At 38.2% G+C, this 16329-nt stretch overlaps 1 protein-coding gene across 1 annotated transcript in view; it reads left to right on the forward strand.

The window, feature by feature from the left end:
* LOC100368058 (sucrase-isomaltase, intestinal-like) overlaps window positions 1-16329 on the forward strand; it is a 37766-nt gene that overhangs the window by 2972 nt on the left and 18465 nt on the right. Inside the window, exons 3-17 of the mRNA XM_085496467.1 lie at window positions 117-262; window positions 945-1113; window positions 1466-1562; window positions 10241-10353; window positions 11369-11494; window positions 12037-12168; window positions 12375-12488; window positions 13470-13583; window positions 13880-13964; window positions 14362-14479; window positions 14606-14742; window positions 15251-15285; window positions 15477-15593; window positions 15797-15945; window positions 16240-16324. Of these exons, the coding sequence (XP_085352593.1) occupies window positions 117-262; window positions 945-1113; window positions 1466-1562; window positions 10241-10353; window positions 11369-11494; window positions 12037-12168; window positions 12375-12488; window positions 13470-13583; window positions 13880-13964; window positions 14362-14479; window positions 14606-14742; window positions 15251-15285; window positions 15477-15593; window positions 15797-15945; window positions 16240-16324 (1737 nt within the window). The remainder of the gene's footprint in view (window positions 1-116; window positions 263-944; window positions 1114-1465; window positions 1563-10240; window positions 10354-11368; window positions 11495-12036; window positions 12169-12374; window positions 12489-13469; window positions 13584-13879; window positions 13965-14361; window positions 14480-14605; window positions 14743-15250; window positions 15286-15476; window positions 15594-15796; window positions 15946-16239; window positions 16325-16329) is intronic.

Consider the following 16329-nt stretch of genomic DNA (forward strand, 5'->3'; position numbering starts at 1 on the left):
TATTAATTTTCTAATATGAATGTGTTCACTTTTTTTTTGGAGTGTTGATCTGACATAATATATTTTATGTCTTGTCTTTATTCATGCATTTCAATCTCTCTCATTGTATATTCTAGTTACTTGACAGTGACAAAGATCGTTACGAGGTGCCATTACAGATGCCAACCGATAGCCTACCAGCACAGAATCCAGAATATCTTGTGTCATATACAAAATCACCATTTTCTTTGAGGATAGCAAGAAAAGCAACAGAAACAGTTATGTAAGTAATAAATACTTGAATGGGATACATGAATTTTACAGATTAAGTTCTATGGTATTTCACAAAACATTAAATTAGTTCAAAATGGCAGTGAAAATACAGATCCAATTATTGTTCATTACAAACTACGCAGTACCTCATTTTTGTGGCCATTCAGAAGCGACACATTTGGAAAATTTTGATGGGACTTCAATTTTCAGCAGAGAAGAGTAAGGAAACTGATGTTTTTCTGTGTATGAACATTGTCTATTGATATTGCAATAATATTTGTACACAGATGCAATATGGTCAATAAAAGCATTGGTCAGTTTTTGCAACAAATCTATGCATATTAAATAGGTCATTTGCATAATAATGAGCAGTGTATAAACATTTTTTACTGATATTGAAATGATATTTGTTAAGACTAGCATTATGATTTCCTGTTCTGTCAGATGAAGAAGATTGGTCATCACAGTTTAATTCACTTTTTTGCCATGAATCCGTGTTTCATGTTTTAACTTTTTGTTTTATATTTCTATTCAAGCTTATTATTATTATCATCATTCTTTATTCCAGGATACTTGTAAATTACAATAAATTGTTCTTTAAATGAACTTACCACTTCTGTACAATCTGTGAAACTCATGAGCACCCCAAAAGTTGATAATGGCTGTGCTATGTTGTTTTTTTGTCTTGGTAGACTTGATACTTCTGTTGGTGCCTTGGTATATTCAGATCAATTTTTACAGATATCCTATCTACTCGCATCCAACAATATTTATGGATTTGGCGAACATCGCCACCAACGTTATAAACATGACGTGGATTGGAGAAAGTGGGGAATGTTTGCTCACAGTTATCTGCCTAACGTATGTATGTCTGTAGACCATATCCATTCATTATCTGAGGGAATAACCACCAAATAAGACGAGGACATGTGGGGGGTTGTCTTAGAACCATTCAAAATTTGTTCCAGAACACTTCATAGAATTCACCTGAACATCTCCCGTGATGAATGCTAGAATGCAATTTTTTTTTATTATTTATTATTTTTTTTCTGTTTACGCAATAAAAAATTTGCATGTAAATTGCTATTGATTAAAATAACTTTGATTTTACAAAAGATGTGAAAAAAAAAAAAAAATTAGTGAGACTGAACATAAATGTCACAACATTAATACCAGTACTTACTTTTTAGTGTGACTTTTACTTTTACTTCAGTGTGACGACAATTTATACGGACAACATCCATTTTATATGGTATTGGAAAATGACGGAAACGCCCATGGAGTGTTCTTACGTAACAGCAATGCAATGGGTAAGTAGAACAAGGACTTAGGTAGACATTTGCGCAAAAACACAATTCTCAGAATTCATCAAAATTGAAATATCTTGTATGTATAATCTGACACAATAAATAGATATCAAATATTTAATGTTTGGTTCACATAGTAAAATAATGTGAACATTACAGGATATTTTTTATTCAACAAATTTAAAAACGCAATGTTTTCACTGATTGCACTGTACCTTGCGCCAATATATATGTATGGAGGATTTTGTTTTCTTCTCAAATATACCGGTAGTTCTTTAAAATATTGCTTGCAGTTGACTGTATCCAAATTAAACAGATTTAACAACACATCAGACATTGCATAAAAATTGTAATGTGTTTTTAGTAATTTTCTTAATGATGACATCTATAAAAATCTTATGAGAAGAATAAATTACTAAAGTTCATTGAGGGAAAAGCAGGCATGATTTATTTTTGGAAAAGTTATAATATTGAATCTTTACCTCACTGTATCTATATCAAAACCTTCACAAAGGTTGATGTAGTTATAACAAGTGTATTTTTTATACATCTTCTAAAAGCACTCAACAAATGTAATGGTTAATCGACTAGTACATACTGGCAAATTGTTTACCCAACGATAAATACACACATTTTTAAACGAATACTCAACACACCAAAACAAAATTAGCAAACTACGTCCTCCTACATCACTAAAATACACCAATTGACCCCAAGACACATAGAAGTGCAGGAAAGTTCAGCTTGAGTTTTGATCAAGTCCAGGGATTGAGTAGCAATGATGTTTATCTCCGAGTGTTGGATCCATTTAATTGAAATGCAAAATAAGACAGTTATACTGGTACAACTCAGACATATATCAGCTCTGTGTACACTAGAAATAAACCACAGTCCCTCTATCCCTCTATCTATAGAGGGACTGTGAATAAACACAGTTTATGTCTAGTAGTTTTTTACGACATATTTATCTTGATCAGTAACGCAGCAACATTTTAGTTTCTTGCTACTGGTAACATTACTACAAGTCTGGAAAAGTTCAACATATAGCTTAAAAATGAGTGTGACATTGCACATGGATTGAAAACCTTGGTTGGAATATCGTATTTCAATGCAGCTCTCAGCTTTGTCTTGCTGCTTTGTGCAAAATTATACATGCATGTCCTGGTAGTATTTCTGGAAAAAATCCTTGATATCACACCTCAATACATGTATACTACCCTGTCATCAGTGCTGATATATTAGAAGTTTAACAACAATGCAAAGCTGATTATCTGTTGAATGACTTTAATTGACAGTATTATTCACCATGATGACATCAATGAGAACATACTATTTGGAGATGCTTGCTATAGTATTTTATTAGAAAAAATTGAGTACGCAGGTCATTTCGGATCAGTGGGTGTATTGTGGTGTTGTAGGATGCAGGTCATTTTGGGTCAGTGGGTGTATTGTGGTGATGTAGGATGCAGGTCATTTCGGGTCAGTGGGTGTATTGTGGTGATGTAGGATGCAGGTCATTTCAGGTCAGGGGGTGTATTGTGGTGATGTAGGATGCAGGTCATTTCAGTTCAGGGGGTGTATTGTGGTGATGTAGTATGCAGGTCATTTTAGGTCAGTGGGTGTATTGGGTGATGTAGGATGCAGGTCATTTCAGGTCAGGGGGTGTATTGTGGTGATGTATGATGCAGGTCATTTCAGTTCAGGGGGTGTATTGTGGTGATGTAGTATGCAGGTCATTTTGGGTCAGTGGGTGTATTGTGGTGATGTAGGATGCAGGTCATTTTGGGTCAGTGGGTGTATTGTGGTGTTGTAGGATGCAGGTCATTTCAGGTCAGTGGGTGTATTGTGGTGATGCAGGATGCAGGTCATTTCAGTTCAGGGGGTGTATTGTGGTGTTGTAGGATGCAGGTCATTTTAGGTCAGTGGGTGTATTGTGGTGATGTAGGATGCAGGTCATTTCAGGTCAGGGGGTGTATTGTGGTGATGTAGAATGCAAGGCATTTTGGGTCAGTGGGTGTATTGTGGTGATGCAGGTCATTTTGGGTCAGTGGGTGTATTGTGGTGTTGTAGGATGCAGGTCATTTCAGGTCAGTGGGTGTATTGTGGTGATGCAGGATGCAGGTCATTTCGGTTCAGGGGGTGTATTGTGGTGTTGTAGGATGCAGGTCATTTTGGGTCAGTGGGTGTATTGTGGTGATGTAGGATGCAGGTCATTTCAGGTCAGGGGGTGTATTGTGGTGATGTAGGATGCAAGGCATTTTGGGTCAGTGGGTGTATTGTGGTGATGCAGGTCATTTTGGGTCAGTGGGTGTATTGTGGTGATGTAGGATGCAGCTCATTTCGGGTCAGTGGGTGTATTGTGGGATGTGGGTCATTTCAGGTTAGTGGGTGTATTGTGGTGATGTAGGATGCAGGTCATTTCGGGTCAGTGGGTGTATTGTGGTGATGTAGGATGCAGGTCATTTCAGGTCAGTGGGTGTATTGTGGTGATGTAGGATGTGGGTCATTTTGTGTCAGTGAGTGTATTGTGGTGATGTAAGATGCAGGTCATTTTGGGTCAGTGAGTGTATTGTGGTGATGTAGGATGCAGGTCATTTCGGGTCAGTGAGTGTATTGTGGTGATGTAGGATGCAGGTCATTTCGGGTCAGTGGGTGTATTGTGGTGATGTAGGATGCAGGTCATTTCGGGTCAGTGGCTGTATTGTGGTGATGTAGGATGCAGGTCATTTCGGGTCAGTGGGTGTATTGTGGTGATGTAGTATGCAGGTCATTTCAGGTCAGTGGGTGTATTGTGATGTACGATGCAGGTCATTTCGGGTCAGTGGGTGTATTGTGGGGATGCAGGATGCGGGTCATTTCGGGTCAGTGGGTGTATTTCGATGTAGGATGCAGGTCATTTTGGGTCAGTGGGTGTATTTCGATGTAGGATGCAGGTTATTTCAGGTCAGGGGGTGTATTGTGGTGATGTAGTATGCAGCTCATTTTGGTCAGTGAGGATGCAGGATGCGGGTCATTTTGGGTCAGTGGGTGTATTTTGGTGATGTAGTATGCAGCTCATTTCAGGTCAGTGGGTGTATTGTGGTGATGTAGGATGCAGGTCATTTCAGGTCAGGGGGTGTATTGTGGTGATGTAGTATGCAGGTCATTTTGGGTAAGTGGGTGTATTGTGGTGATGTAGGATGCAGGTCATTTCGGGTCAGTGAGTGTATTGTGGTGATGTAGGATGCAGGTCATTTTGGGTCAGTGAGTGTATTGTGGTGATGTAGGATGCAGGTCATTTCGGGTCAGTGGGTGTATTGTGGTGATGTAGGATGCAGGTCATTTCGGGTCAGTGAGTGTATTGTGGTGATGTAGGATGCAGGTCATTTCGGGTCAGTGGGTGTATTGTGGTGATGTAGGATGCAGGTCATTTTGGGTCAGTGAGTGTATTGTGGTGATGTAGGATGCAGGTCATTTCGGGTCAGTGGGTGTATTGTGGTGATGCAGGATGCAGGTCATTTCAGTTCAGGGGGTGTATTGTGGTGTTGTAGGATGCAGGTCATTTTGGGTCAGTGGGTGTATTGTGGTGATGTAGGATGCAGGTCATTTCAGGTCAGGGGGTGTATTGTGGTGATGTAGAATGCAAGGCATTTTGGGTCAGTGGGTGTATTGTGGTGATGCAGGTCATTTTGGGTCAGTGGGTGTATTGTGGTGTTGTAGGATGCAGGTCATTTCAGGTCAGTGGGTGTATTGTGGTGATGCAGGATGCAGGTCATTTCAGTTCAGGGGGTGTATTGTGGTGTTGTAGGATGCAGGTCATTTTGGGTCAGTGGGTGTATTGTGGTGATGTAGGATGCAGGTCATTTCAGGTCAGGGGGTGTATTGTGGTGATGTAGGATACAAGGCATTTTGGGTCAGTGGGTGTATTGTGGTGATGCAGGTCATTTTGGGTCAGTGGGTGTATTGTGGTGATGTAGGATGCAGGTCATTTTGGGTCAGTGTGTGTATTGTGGTGATGTAGGATGCAGCTCATTTCGGGTCAGTGGGTGTATTGTGGGATGTGGGTCATTTCAGGTTAGTGGGTGTATTGTGGTGATGTAGGATGCAGGTCATTTCGGGTCAGTGGGTGTATTGTGGTGATGTAGGATGCAGGTCATTTCAGGTCAGTGGGTGTATTGTGGTGATGTAGGATGTGGGTCATTTTGTGTCAGTGAGTGTATTGTGGTGATGTAATATGCAGGTCATTTTGGGTCAGTGAGTGTATTGTGGTGATGTAGGATGCAGGTCATTTCGGGTCAGTGAGTGTATTGTGGTGATGTACGATGCAGGTCATTTCGGGTCAGTGGGTGTATTGTGGTGATGTAGGATGCAGGTCATTTCGGGTCAGTGGGTGTATTGTGGTGATGTAGGATGCAGGTCATTTCGGGTCAGTGGGTGTATTGTGGTGATGTAGTATGCAGGTCATTTCAGGTCAGTGGGTGTATTGTGATGTACGATGCAGGTCATTTCGGGTCAGTGGGTGTATTGTGGGGATGCAGGATGCGGGTCATTTCGGGTCAGTGGGTGTATTTCGATGTAGGATGCAGGTCATTTTGGGTCAGTGGGTGTATTTCAATGTAGGATGCAGGTTATTTCAGGTCAGGGGGTGTATTGTGGTGATGTAGTATGCAGGTCATTTTGGTCAGTGAGGATGCAGGATGCGGGTCATTTTGGGTCAGTGGGTGTATTTTGGTGATGTAGTATGCAGCTCATTTCAGGTCAGTGGGTGTATTGTGGTGATGTAGGATGCAGGTCATTTCAGGTCAGGGGGTGTATTGTGGTGATGTAGTATGCAGGTCATTTTGGGTAAGTGGGTGTATTGTGGTGATGTAGGATGCAGGTCATTTCGGGTCAGTGAGTGTATTGTGGTGATGTAGGATGCAGGTCATTTTGGGTCAGTGAGTGTATTGTGGTGATGTAGGATGCAGGTCATTTCGGGTCAGTGGGTGTATTGTGGTGATGTAGGATGCAGGTCATTTCGGGTCAGTGAGTGTATTGTGGTGATGTAGGATGCAGGTCATTTCGGGTCAGTGGGTGTATTGTGGTGATGTAGGATGCAGGTCATTTTGGGTCAGTGAGTGTATTGTGGTGATGTAGGATGCAGGTCATTTCGGGTCAGTGGGTGTATTGTGGTGATGTAGGATGCAGGTCATTTCAGTTCAGGGGGTGTATTTTGGTGATGTAGTATGCAGGTCATTTTAGGTCAGTGGGTGTATTGGGTGATGTAGGATGCAGGTCATTTCAGTTCAGGGGGTGTATTGTGGTGATGTAGGATGCAGGTCATTTCAGTTCAGGGGGTGTATTGTGGTGATGTAGGATACAGGTCATTTTGGGTCAGTGGATGTATTGTGGTGATGTAGGATGCAGGTCATTTTGGGTCAGTGGGTGTATTGTGGTGTTGTAGGATGCAGGTCATTTCAGGTCAGTGGGTGTATTGTGGTGATGCAGGATGCAGGTCATTTCAGTTCAGGGGGTGTATTGTGGTGTTGTAGGATGCAGGTCATTTTGGGTCAGTGGGTGTATTGTGGTGATGTAGGATGCAGGTCATTTCAGGTCAGGGGGTGTATTGTGGTGATGTAGAATGCAAGGCATTTTGGGTCAGTGGGTGTATTGTGGTGATGCAGGTCATTTTGGGTCAGTGGGTGTATTGTGGTGTTGTAGGATGCAGGTCATTTCAGGTCAGTGGGTGTATTGTGGTGATGCAGGATGCAGGTCATTTCAGTTCAGGGGGTGTATTGTGGTGTTGTAGGATGCAGGTCATTTTGGGTCAGTGGGTGTATTGTGGTGATGTAGGATGCAGGTCATTTCAGGTCAGGGGGTGTATTGTGGTGATGTAGGATGCAAGGCATTTTGGGTCAGTGGGTGTATTGTGGTGATGCAGGTCATTTTGGGTCAGTGGGTGTATTGTGGTGATGTAGGATGTAGGTCATTTTGGGTCAGTGTGTGTATTGTGGTGATGTAGGATGCAGCTCATTTCGGGGCAGTGGGTGTATTGTGGGATGTGGGTCATTTCAGGTTAGTGGGTGTATTGTGGTGATGTAGGATGCAGGTCATTTCGGGTCAGTGGGTGTATTGTGGTGATGTAGGATGCAGGTCATTTCAGGTCAGTGGGTGTATTGTGGTGATGTAGGATGTGGGTCATTTTGTGTCAGTGAGTGTATTGTGGTGATGTAAGATGCAGGTCATTTTGGGTCAGTGAGTGTATTGTGGTGATGTAGGATGCAGGTCATTTCGGGTCAGTGAGTGTATTGTGGTGATGTAGGATGCAGGTCATTTCGGGTCAGTGGGTGTATTGTGGTGATGTAGGATGCAGGTCGTTTCGGGTCAGTGGCTGTATTGTGGTGATGTAGGATGCAGGTCATTTCGGGTCAGTGGGTGTATTGTGGTGATGTAGTATGCAGGTCATTTCAGGTCAGTGGGTGTATTGTGATGTACGATGCAGGTCATTTCGGGTCAGTGGGTGTATTGTGGGGATGCAGGATGCGGGTCATTTCGGGTCAGTGGGTGTATTTCGATGTAGGATGCAGGTCATTTCGGGTCAGTGGGTGTATTTCGATGTAGGATGCAGGTTATTTCAGGTCAGGGGGTGTATTGTGGTGATGTAGTATGCAGGTCATTTTGGTCAGTGAGGATGCAGGATGCGGGTCATTTTGGGTCAGTGGGTGTATTTTGGTGATGTAGGATGCAGCTCATTTCAGGTCAGTGGGTGTATTGTGGTGATGTAGGATGCAGGTCATTTTGGGTAAGTGGGTGTATTGTGGTGATGTAGTATGCAGGTCATTTTGGTCAGTGAGGATGCAGGATGCGGGTCATTTTGGGTCAGTGGGTGTATTTTGGTGATGTAGGATGCAGCTCATTTCAGGTCAGGGGGTGTATTGTGGTGATGTAGTATGCAGGTCATTTTGGGTAAGTGGGTGTATTGTGGTGATGTAGGATGCAGGTCATTTCGGGTCAGTGAGTGTATTGTGGTGATGTAGGATGCAGGTCATTTTGGGTCAGTGAGTGTATTGTGGTGATGTAGGATGCAGGTCATTTCGGGTCAGTGGGTGTATTGTGGTGATGTAGGATGCAGGTCATTTTGGGTCAGTGGGTGTATTGTGGTGATGTAGGATGCAGGTCATTTCGGGTCAGTGGGTGTATTGTGATGTAGGATGCAGGTCATTTTGGCTCAGTGGGTGTATTGTGGTGATGTAGTATGCAGGTCATTTTGGGTAAGTGGGTGTATTGTGGTGATGTAGGATGCAGGTCATTTCGGGTCAGTGAGTGTATTGTGGTGATGTAGGATGCAGGTCATTTTGGGTCAGTGAGTGTATTGTGGTGATGTAGGATGCAGGTCATTTCGGGTCAGTGGGTGTATTGTGGTGATGTAGGATGCAGGTCATTTCGGGTCAGTGGGTGTATTGTGGTGATGTAGGATGCAGGTCATTTCGGGTCAGTGGGTGTATTGTGATGTAGGATGCAGGTCATTTTGGCTCAGTGGGTGTATTGTGGTGATGTAGGATGCAGGTCATTTTGGGTAAGTGGGTGTATTGTGGTGATGCAGGATGCAGGTCATTTCAGTTCAGGGGGTGTATTGTGGTGTTGTAGGATGCAGGTCATTTTGGGTCAGTGGGTGTATTGTGGTGATGTAGGATGCAGGTCATTTTGGCTCAGTGGGTGTATTGTGGTGATGTAGGATGCAGGTCATTTTGGGTCAGTGGGTGTATTGTGGTGATGTAGGAGAGCATGGTTTGCTCATATTTTCAGAGGAGGTTTATTTTTTGTTTGAAAAAAAAATTATGACAGCTATGAATTAGTTGCGATCAAGGTGGCAATCGATTCATTAGGCCTGGCAGTTGCACCTGAAAAAAAACACAACAATTAAGGGATTTCTGCAGCGAGGTGTACTACAGGCATTTAATAGTGCATAGCGATTGAAGAATATAGGTATTACATATGTATTTAGATTCCTAAAATTTCCCTGATTATATATGAAAATATGGTTTGATTTAGCTCCATGATATTTTTATATTTTACACAATCACAGGTGTTCATAAATCAAAGAAGCTGTTCACAAAGTGTCATTCTCTACACTGAGCTTCTTGGTGTATCATCACTGTCACTACCAACATTGTCTTAATTGTTGGTATTGATAGCATGTTCACTAAAGAGTTGTACTTCGACTCATCTTGATGATACTTGTGTACATTTCATGTCAGTATTTATTTCCGCTCTGATGTGTTGACTCAGGAACACATGAAACATCATAGAAAGCAGATAGTTTTCACTGTTGACATATTGTTTATTCACCACTATCCTACGTTTTACATATTAAAGAGCGGTGGTCATCGCACCACATATGCGCAAGTTATGGGTCTCATATAAACAAAGATGGCGACTTTGACTGTTGCACAGATCAACGAGTACAAACTGAGAAGTTACCAAGCTTTAATTAGGTATTTTAAGGTTATTGAAATGTATCTAAGGAGTATCTGGTGGTAATTAGTGAAAGTCTCGCCCAGGTAAAAAATCATACTCCTGTCTTTCATTGAAAAAAAAACATTGGATTGTTGGGAAATCAGTGTTTATCACACAAATGTTGCATATGCGGGGCACAATGACCATCGCATTTACATGTACACTATGGAAATCAGGTGACACATGGAGAACTGTTTTTTTTTCAGACATAACTCTGCAGCCAATGCCAGCACTGACGTGGCGCACTATTGGTGGCGTGTTGGATTTCTGGGTGTTTTTGGGACCCACACCTGAAGATGTCATACAGCAATACCACCAAGTATGTTGGAATAATGATTTAATAGTCTTGTTATAACAGGCATGAGAAATGAGAACAATTAAATGCCATTGTTGTTTGTTATAAGTACATAAATACATTTCATCATAGTTCTCAAGTTAACAATATTAGTGATCACAATGAAAATGTTATTTTATCACTTAGTACATTGTATTTTACTATCCTGATTAAAATGGTGGCACGAGTTCCACTTAATCGGTAATCAGCAACCATAATGTCATGATATTTGTACAATGTCTCCCAATTAAATGAAAGAACACCAACACAATCTGCATATACTGTTGAACAATTTATTTTCACTGACATTAAATTTCACTATTATGATATTTTGAGCATATTCCTGGTGTATTAATTTCATGAATTTGTCAAGGAAACAATGAGTTTTATTGTTATTTTCCATGTTCACATAGATTTAATTTAGCGAATTTTACCTCTCAGCGAAAATAGCAAAATTACAAACCAGTTAATAATTAATGCATTTGCAGTATACAGTGCTTGAGATATAAATATGGTTGCCTTAAAGTGTCCACTGATATTCTAGACTTTCACTTTTGATTTCAGAAATTTAATTTTTTAATCTTCTGAAAATTTCATTGATTTTATGATTATATTATTAACTGAATACTCATTGATACATAGAAGTACATGTATGCATATTAATGTTGAGGGTAAACAAAATCTCCAACTCACTACTGAAAAACATTTTTCCCCCTCCCCCAAATATGTACATATTTTTTGACAAACATTTTTCTAATATTATGTCCAATTTTTGTCATTCAGCAAGTTGGAGCCCTTTTTCTTGCCAAATTAATTCATATACGTTCATAAATTACTAATAATAAAATAGTTTTATTAGTTCTTTTCAACAATGTGATAAACAACTCTTTCCTAAATTCAATTTCCAATTTTTGTTTGTATTCTGTTCGTCTTCATGTAATCACTGCTCGGCACAAAATAACTGTGAATACTCATAAGTTTTCTACTGGTAATGTTTCAGGCAATAGGTACTTCTGCAATGCCTCCATATTGGTCCCTGGGTTTTCAGCTTGCTCGTTGGGAATACAACAGTCTAGATAAGATGAAATCTGTAACAGATCGAACTAGAAGAACTGGAATACCATTTGTAAGTAACTCTATCAGAATACAACAAATACCTGGTACTATCATTATATACTGATAAAGTACAACAACACATATTTTAATTTCCGGGAAATTATGTTACAATTTTTCCAGTTTTTAACATTGTTCTGTATTCAGATATTATTGCCTAATTTTTAAAAGTTATTATTATTCACTAGTATCTATGGAATTTTATTTTTTTCCAACAGGAATAAAATATTTGAAAATGTTAATCAATATATTGTTCAAATATCTCACATTAAAAAAATGTTGACCAATATTTTGGTCGAAGTTTGGTTTAGAAATTGGTCTATGAATATTAATGAAAGAAAAAAAATATAGTAGCCATTGTTGATATTGGCAAATATATTCATCATTATTTAATAATAATTTAATAAAAAATCTATAAATAAAATTAAAGTTTGGAATATGTATGAAGATCAGTGTTCAAAGTTAGCAGAACTTCAATTAAATTATATGCATTATAAAGTCTACTATAAGTTAATGATGTAATCACTTATTTTTCTTTATATGTACATTCAATAGGATGTGCAATGGGCAGATATTGATTACATGCAGCGTAATTTGGATTTTACTTATAATAAAGAAAAATTTACTGCATTACCAGAATTTGTCAAGGAAATTCATGCCCAGGGACAGAAATTCATGATAATATTGGTAGGTTTAATTTGATTAATGAATTATGTGATGCTAGACCAATAATGCATCAGCCATATTGGAACTAGCTGATTGGGGCCACTTAAGTCGATACATTTTTTCTCTGCATTCGTCAGGTGTTGCCTTGTTTTAAATTACTTTTGGAGTTATGATTATGAAGAATGACATGGACACACAACAATGTAATAATACTTTGTATCAAGTAGGACCCAGCGATTGGCATCAACGAACCACCAGGATCATATCCTCCATTCAGCGAAGGTAAACGTATGGGAGTCTTCATTAATGAATCTGATGGGACCACACCGTGTGAGGGAAAGGTGTGTTATTGCTATTTATTATACAGCTGGCACCGAAAACCCATGAAAAGTTGTATCTGCATTCATTTCAAAACATATCAGCACTTTTTGCAATGTTAAAATTAAATCCTATATGGAACAAACTGTGTCACCAACATTGAACGTATTCAAGGTCATTGGTGTCATATTTGAGCACTTTCCTTTGTTTTCTTGGATGCTGAAGTGTTAGAGATTATGATGGAAATGGACACAGATATTCGCACAACGCAAAACTTTTTGATTCTTATCTCTTATAAATTGTTACTACATGTACAATCATAAAAGATACGATTATCATACATCGAATTAATTATGCACGCAATTTGCATCCACCTCCGCTATGTAAAGGTCAGCAGAATGGCTGTACTGCCTTCATGCACACACTGGTATTCTCGTAACGACATTATATTATTGAAATATTTTTCCCCGATCATCATCAACCTTACCAGTATCATTATACACATCTTTATTTGAAACATAGATTGGTGACAAGTATGAATATTTAATTTAATACATGAATATATTGTTTTCAGTTATAAGTCATTCAATAATGTCCAGCTGAAAATTACAAACAAGACAGAGGGGTGTTGTGAGGGTGTATCCCGAAACAACTCACCGATGTCCTGTGATGTTAGCTACTTATACAATGCTGTTTTAATTTAGCGACCAAGGGGAGGGTTCTAGAAGCATATGTATAACCTCTTCAAAGAATGTTTTTTTTGTTAATTGTATAACCATTACATCACAAAACACACATCACGTCTAAGTCATTCAGCACATTATTTTTGGCAAAAACCATAATAAATATTGTTTAATTTTGGTGTTCTTATTCATTTAAGACTTTTTAAAGACCAAAGTGATCAACATATTTAGGACAATTTCAAGATTTAAAAAAAAAATCAAGACATTATTATTTAAGACTTTTTTAATATGTAGTGGGAATGCTGTATAATTTTTTGTCAGGTATGGCCTGGTATGACATATTTCCCAGACTACACCAACCCTGCAACTCAAGCATGGTGGTCAACGCAGTGTAAGCGTTTCCATGACATCATACCTTATGATGGACTGTGGATCGTGAGTACAAAGATCTTCTTTATTTTTACATTATTTAACTCAGAAGGTGAAATTCTTCTGTGGTACTATGGTAATACTGAAATATTATATATACTGCTATTTAATGACTTTTACTGATACCCAAAGTCACTTATAAATTCATGTCTACAGAACCCCAGTCACTGCTGCACAATTTCCCAACTATCCCTTTTATGGAATCCAGTACCACATTAGCAGCTATCTTAGTATTATATTGTCAGGCACAATAACTGGATTATTTAGTAATCGATTTGTGGGTTGAATATTTTTAATTGCAGGATATGAATGAACCAAGTAATTTCAAAAATAAAAAGCAGGGAAAGTGCAAGAAAAATAAATGGAACTATCCACCATATATACCAAGTAAGCTCATTTATTTGTCTTACAAGTTTAATCTGGCTGTGTGAACGAGCCTTAGATGTGTTAGATATGTTCTGTTGTCTTTGTGATTGATCTTCATAACAATTGTAAACTACTACCAGTATATGACGAGAAAGTTATGTGTGCCTTTTCACCACTGGAATTAAACCTGTATTTTAGAGCCAACAGACAAAATTTGATTCAATCTTTAGTCTTAACATAACAAATTTAGCTATTTTTGTTCCAATCTTCTGAAGGAAAGTGTCGACAATAAATAGGATATAATTTTCAGACTATAAACAGGACTATGCCTTTCACATATTACGCGAGATTTTACACTGAACAGAAAATCACCTATTAAATTGATAATTATATATTTATACTATGTTTTTTTACATAGAGATTAAACATGGTTACTTGGCATCTAAGACACTGTGTATGGACACCGTACAGTATGCAGGTAGACATTATGATGTCCATAGTTTGTATGGTGACAGTATGGGACGTGCCACAAAACAGTGAGTTATTGTCAAACACATTATATCAAGATTTTTGAATATATTAGTTTTATATTATTCTACAAAATTTTTAATTGACGTGTAGAACTACATTTTAATCACATTTTATATTTTTTACCCTTTTAGGGCAATGAATGACATCTCCACGAAAAAAAGGCCTTTCATTTTATCGAGGTCAACGTTTGCTGGAAGTGGCCAGTATGTAGCACATTGGCTGGGAGATAATAATGCAACATGGGAAGATATGCATGATTCAATTCCAGGTTAATAATTCAGGTTAATAAACATTCCAGGTTAATAATCCAGGTTAATAACAATTTCAGATCAATATCAATTCCAGGTTGATAGCAATTCCAGAATAATAGCAATTCCAGGTTAATAATCCAGTTTAATATCAATACCAGGTTAATACCAATTTCAAGTTGATAGCAATTCCAGATTGATAGCAATTCCATGTTATTATCAATTTTCAGGTCAATAACAACCAATTTCATTATATTTTATTAATTCATATTTGTATCATATAATGGCATGATGCAATTAGTTCTCAGTTCTCATTAAAATAATAAATACTCTCAATATCAAATTACAGTCAAACTTAATGTGCCATGCCAAAGTTTAAATACAGTTCTGATAAAACAGTTGTTAATTGGATATCAATAGACGATAAATATAATGAGGATTCTTATGTGAAATTTTACTGTTTCATGTTAATATATATTCAATCTTGACAAGTGTATGGTAGTCAGTGTATTCATCCATCTATTTCAGGTATATTGGAATTCAACCTATTTGGTATACCAATGGTAAGCTCTGATTTATATATGTCACTTTTTAATTAAAACTGTTACACAACAGTGCTTTGTGTAAAAGTACATAGGGCTGACAAGATTAGGGTTGAAACTAACTGAACAGCAGTTATTAAAAATTTAACCTAAGGTCTAAACTGTACGGACTAACTTGATCAAATTATTTCTGACCCTTGATAACAATATAGGTTGGAGCAGATATTTGTGGCTTTTTCAGTGATGTAGATGACCAGTTATGTCAGAGGTGGATGCAACTCGGAGCGTTTTACCCATTCAGCAGAAACCACAATGCTAGAAAATATAAGGTAAGTTATCCAAATATTATGTAACAGATAATGAATGTATGATAAAAGTAAAAAGCATAATATTATTATGCACAACGTACTGCATACCATGCATATATATATATACTTATGTACTCTCAGTACATCAAAATAGATTGATTGAAAGCTTGTATGTCGGAATCTATGAATGATTATGTGAAACATATACCTTACTATTTTTATAGGACCAGGATCCCGGTGCATTCAGTTTACAATGGCAAATGTCGGCCGTTAAAGTCATGAAGATAAGATACAGCTTGTTACCCTATTTGTACACCTTATTCTACCATTCACACATCAGCGGTGGAACTGTAGCAAGACCATTATTACACGAGTAAGTGTATATCACTGTACGTTTATGTCTGATCATTATTGCACATAATTATGCTGATGAACGATTTTTTTAAGCTTATTCTTCATTCTTTTTCTCTATTGAATAGGATTATTTAAAACTCCTGACACCTATACTATAGGTTTATAGTTTTCTCTCTCACTTTTTCGACTCGGCTTTGTATTACTATTTTCTGTAAACTTTCTTGCACTGATAAATACCGTTTATCAATTATGAATTGGGATTAATATTGATTAGTCATGATGTTACTTCTATGTCATTATTTGTCTTTTTCAGATTCCCAACTGACAAAGAGACATGGGATATTGATACACAGTTTCTGTGGGGGTCAGCATTAATGATATGTCCAATTCTGAAAAAGGTATT

The sequence above is a fragment of the Saccoglossus kowalevskii genome, chromosome 1 (genome assembly GCF_978046115.1).
Source record: "Saccoglossus kowalevskii chromosome 1, keSacKowa6.1, whole genome shotgun sequence".
In the NCBI taxonomy this organism is placed as follows: domain Eukaryota; kingdom Metazoa; phylum Hemichordata; class Enteropneusta; family Harrimaniidae; genus Saccoglossus; species Saccoglossus kowalevskii.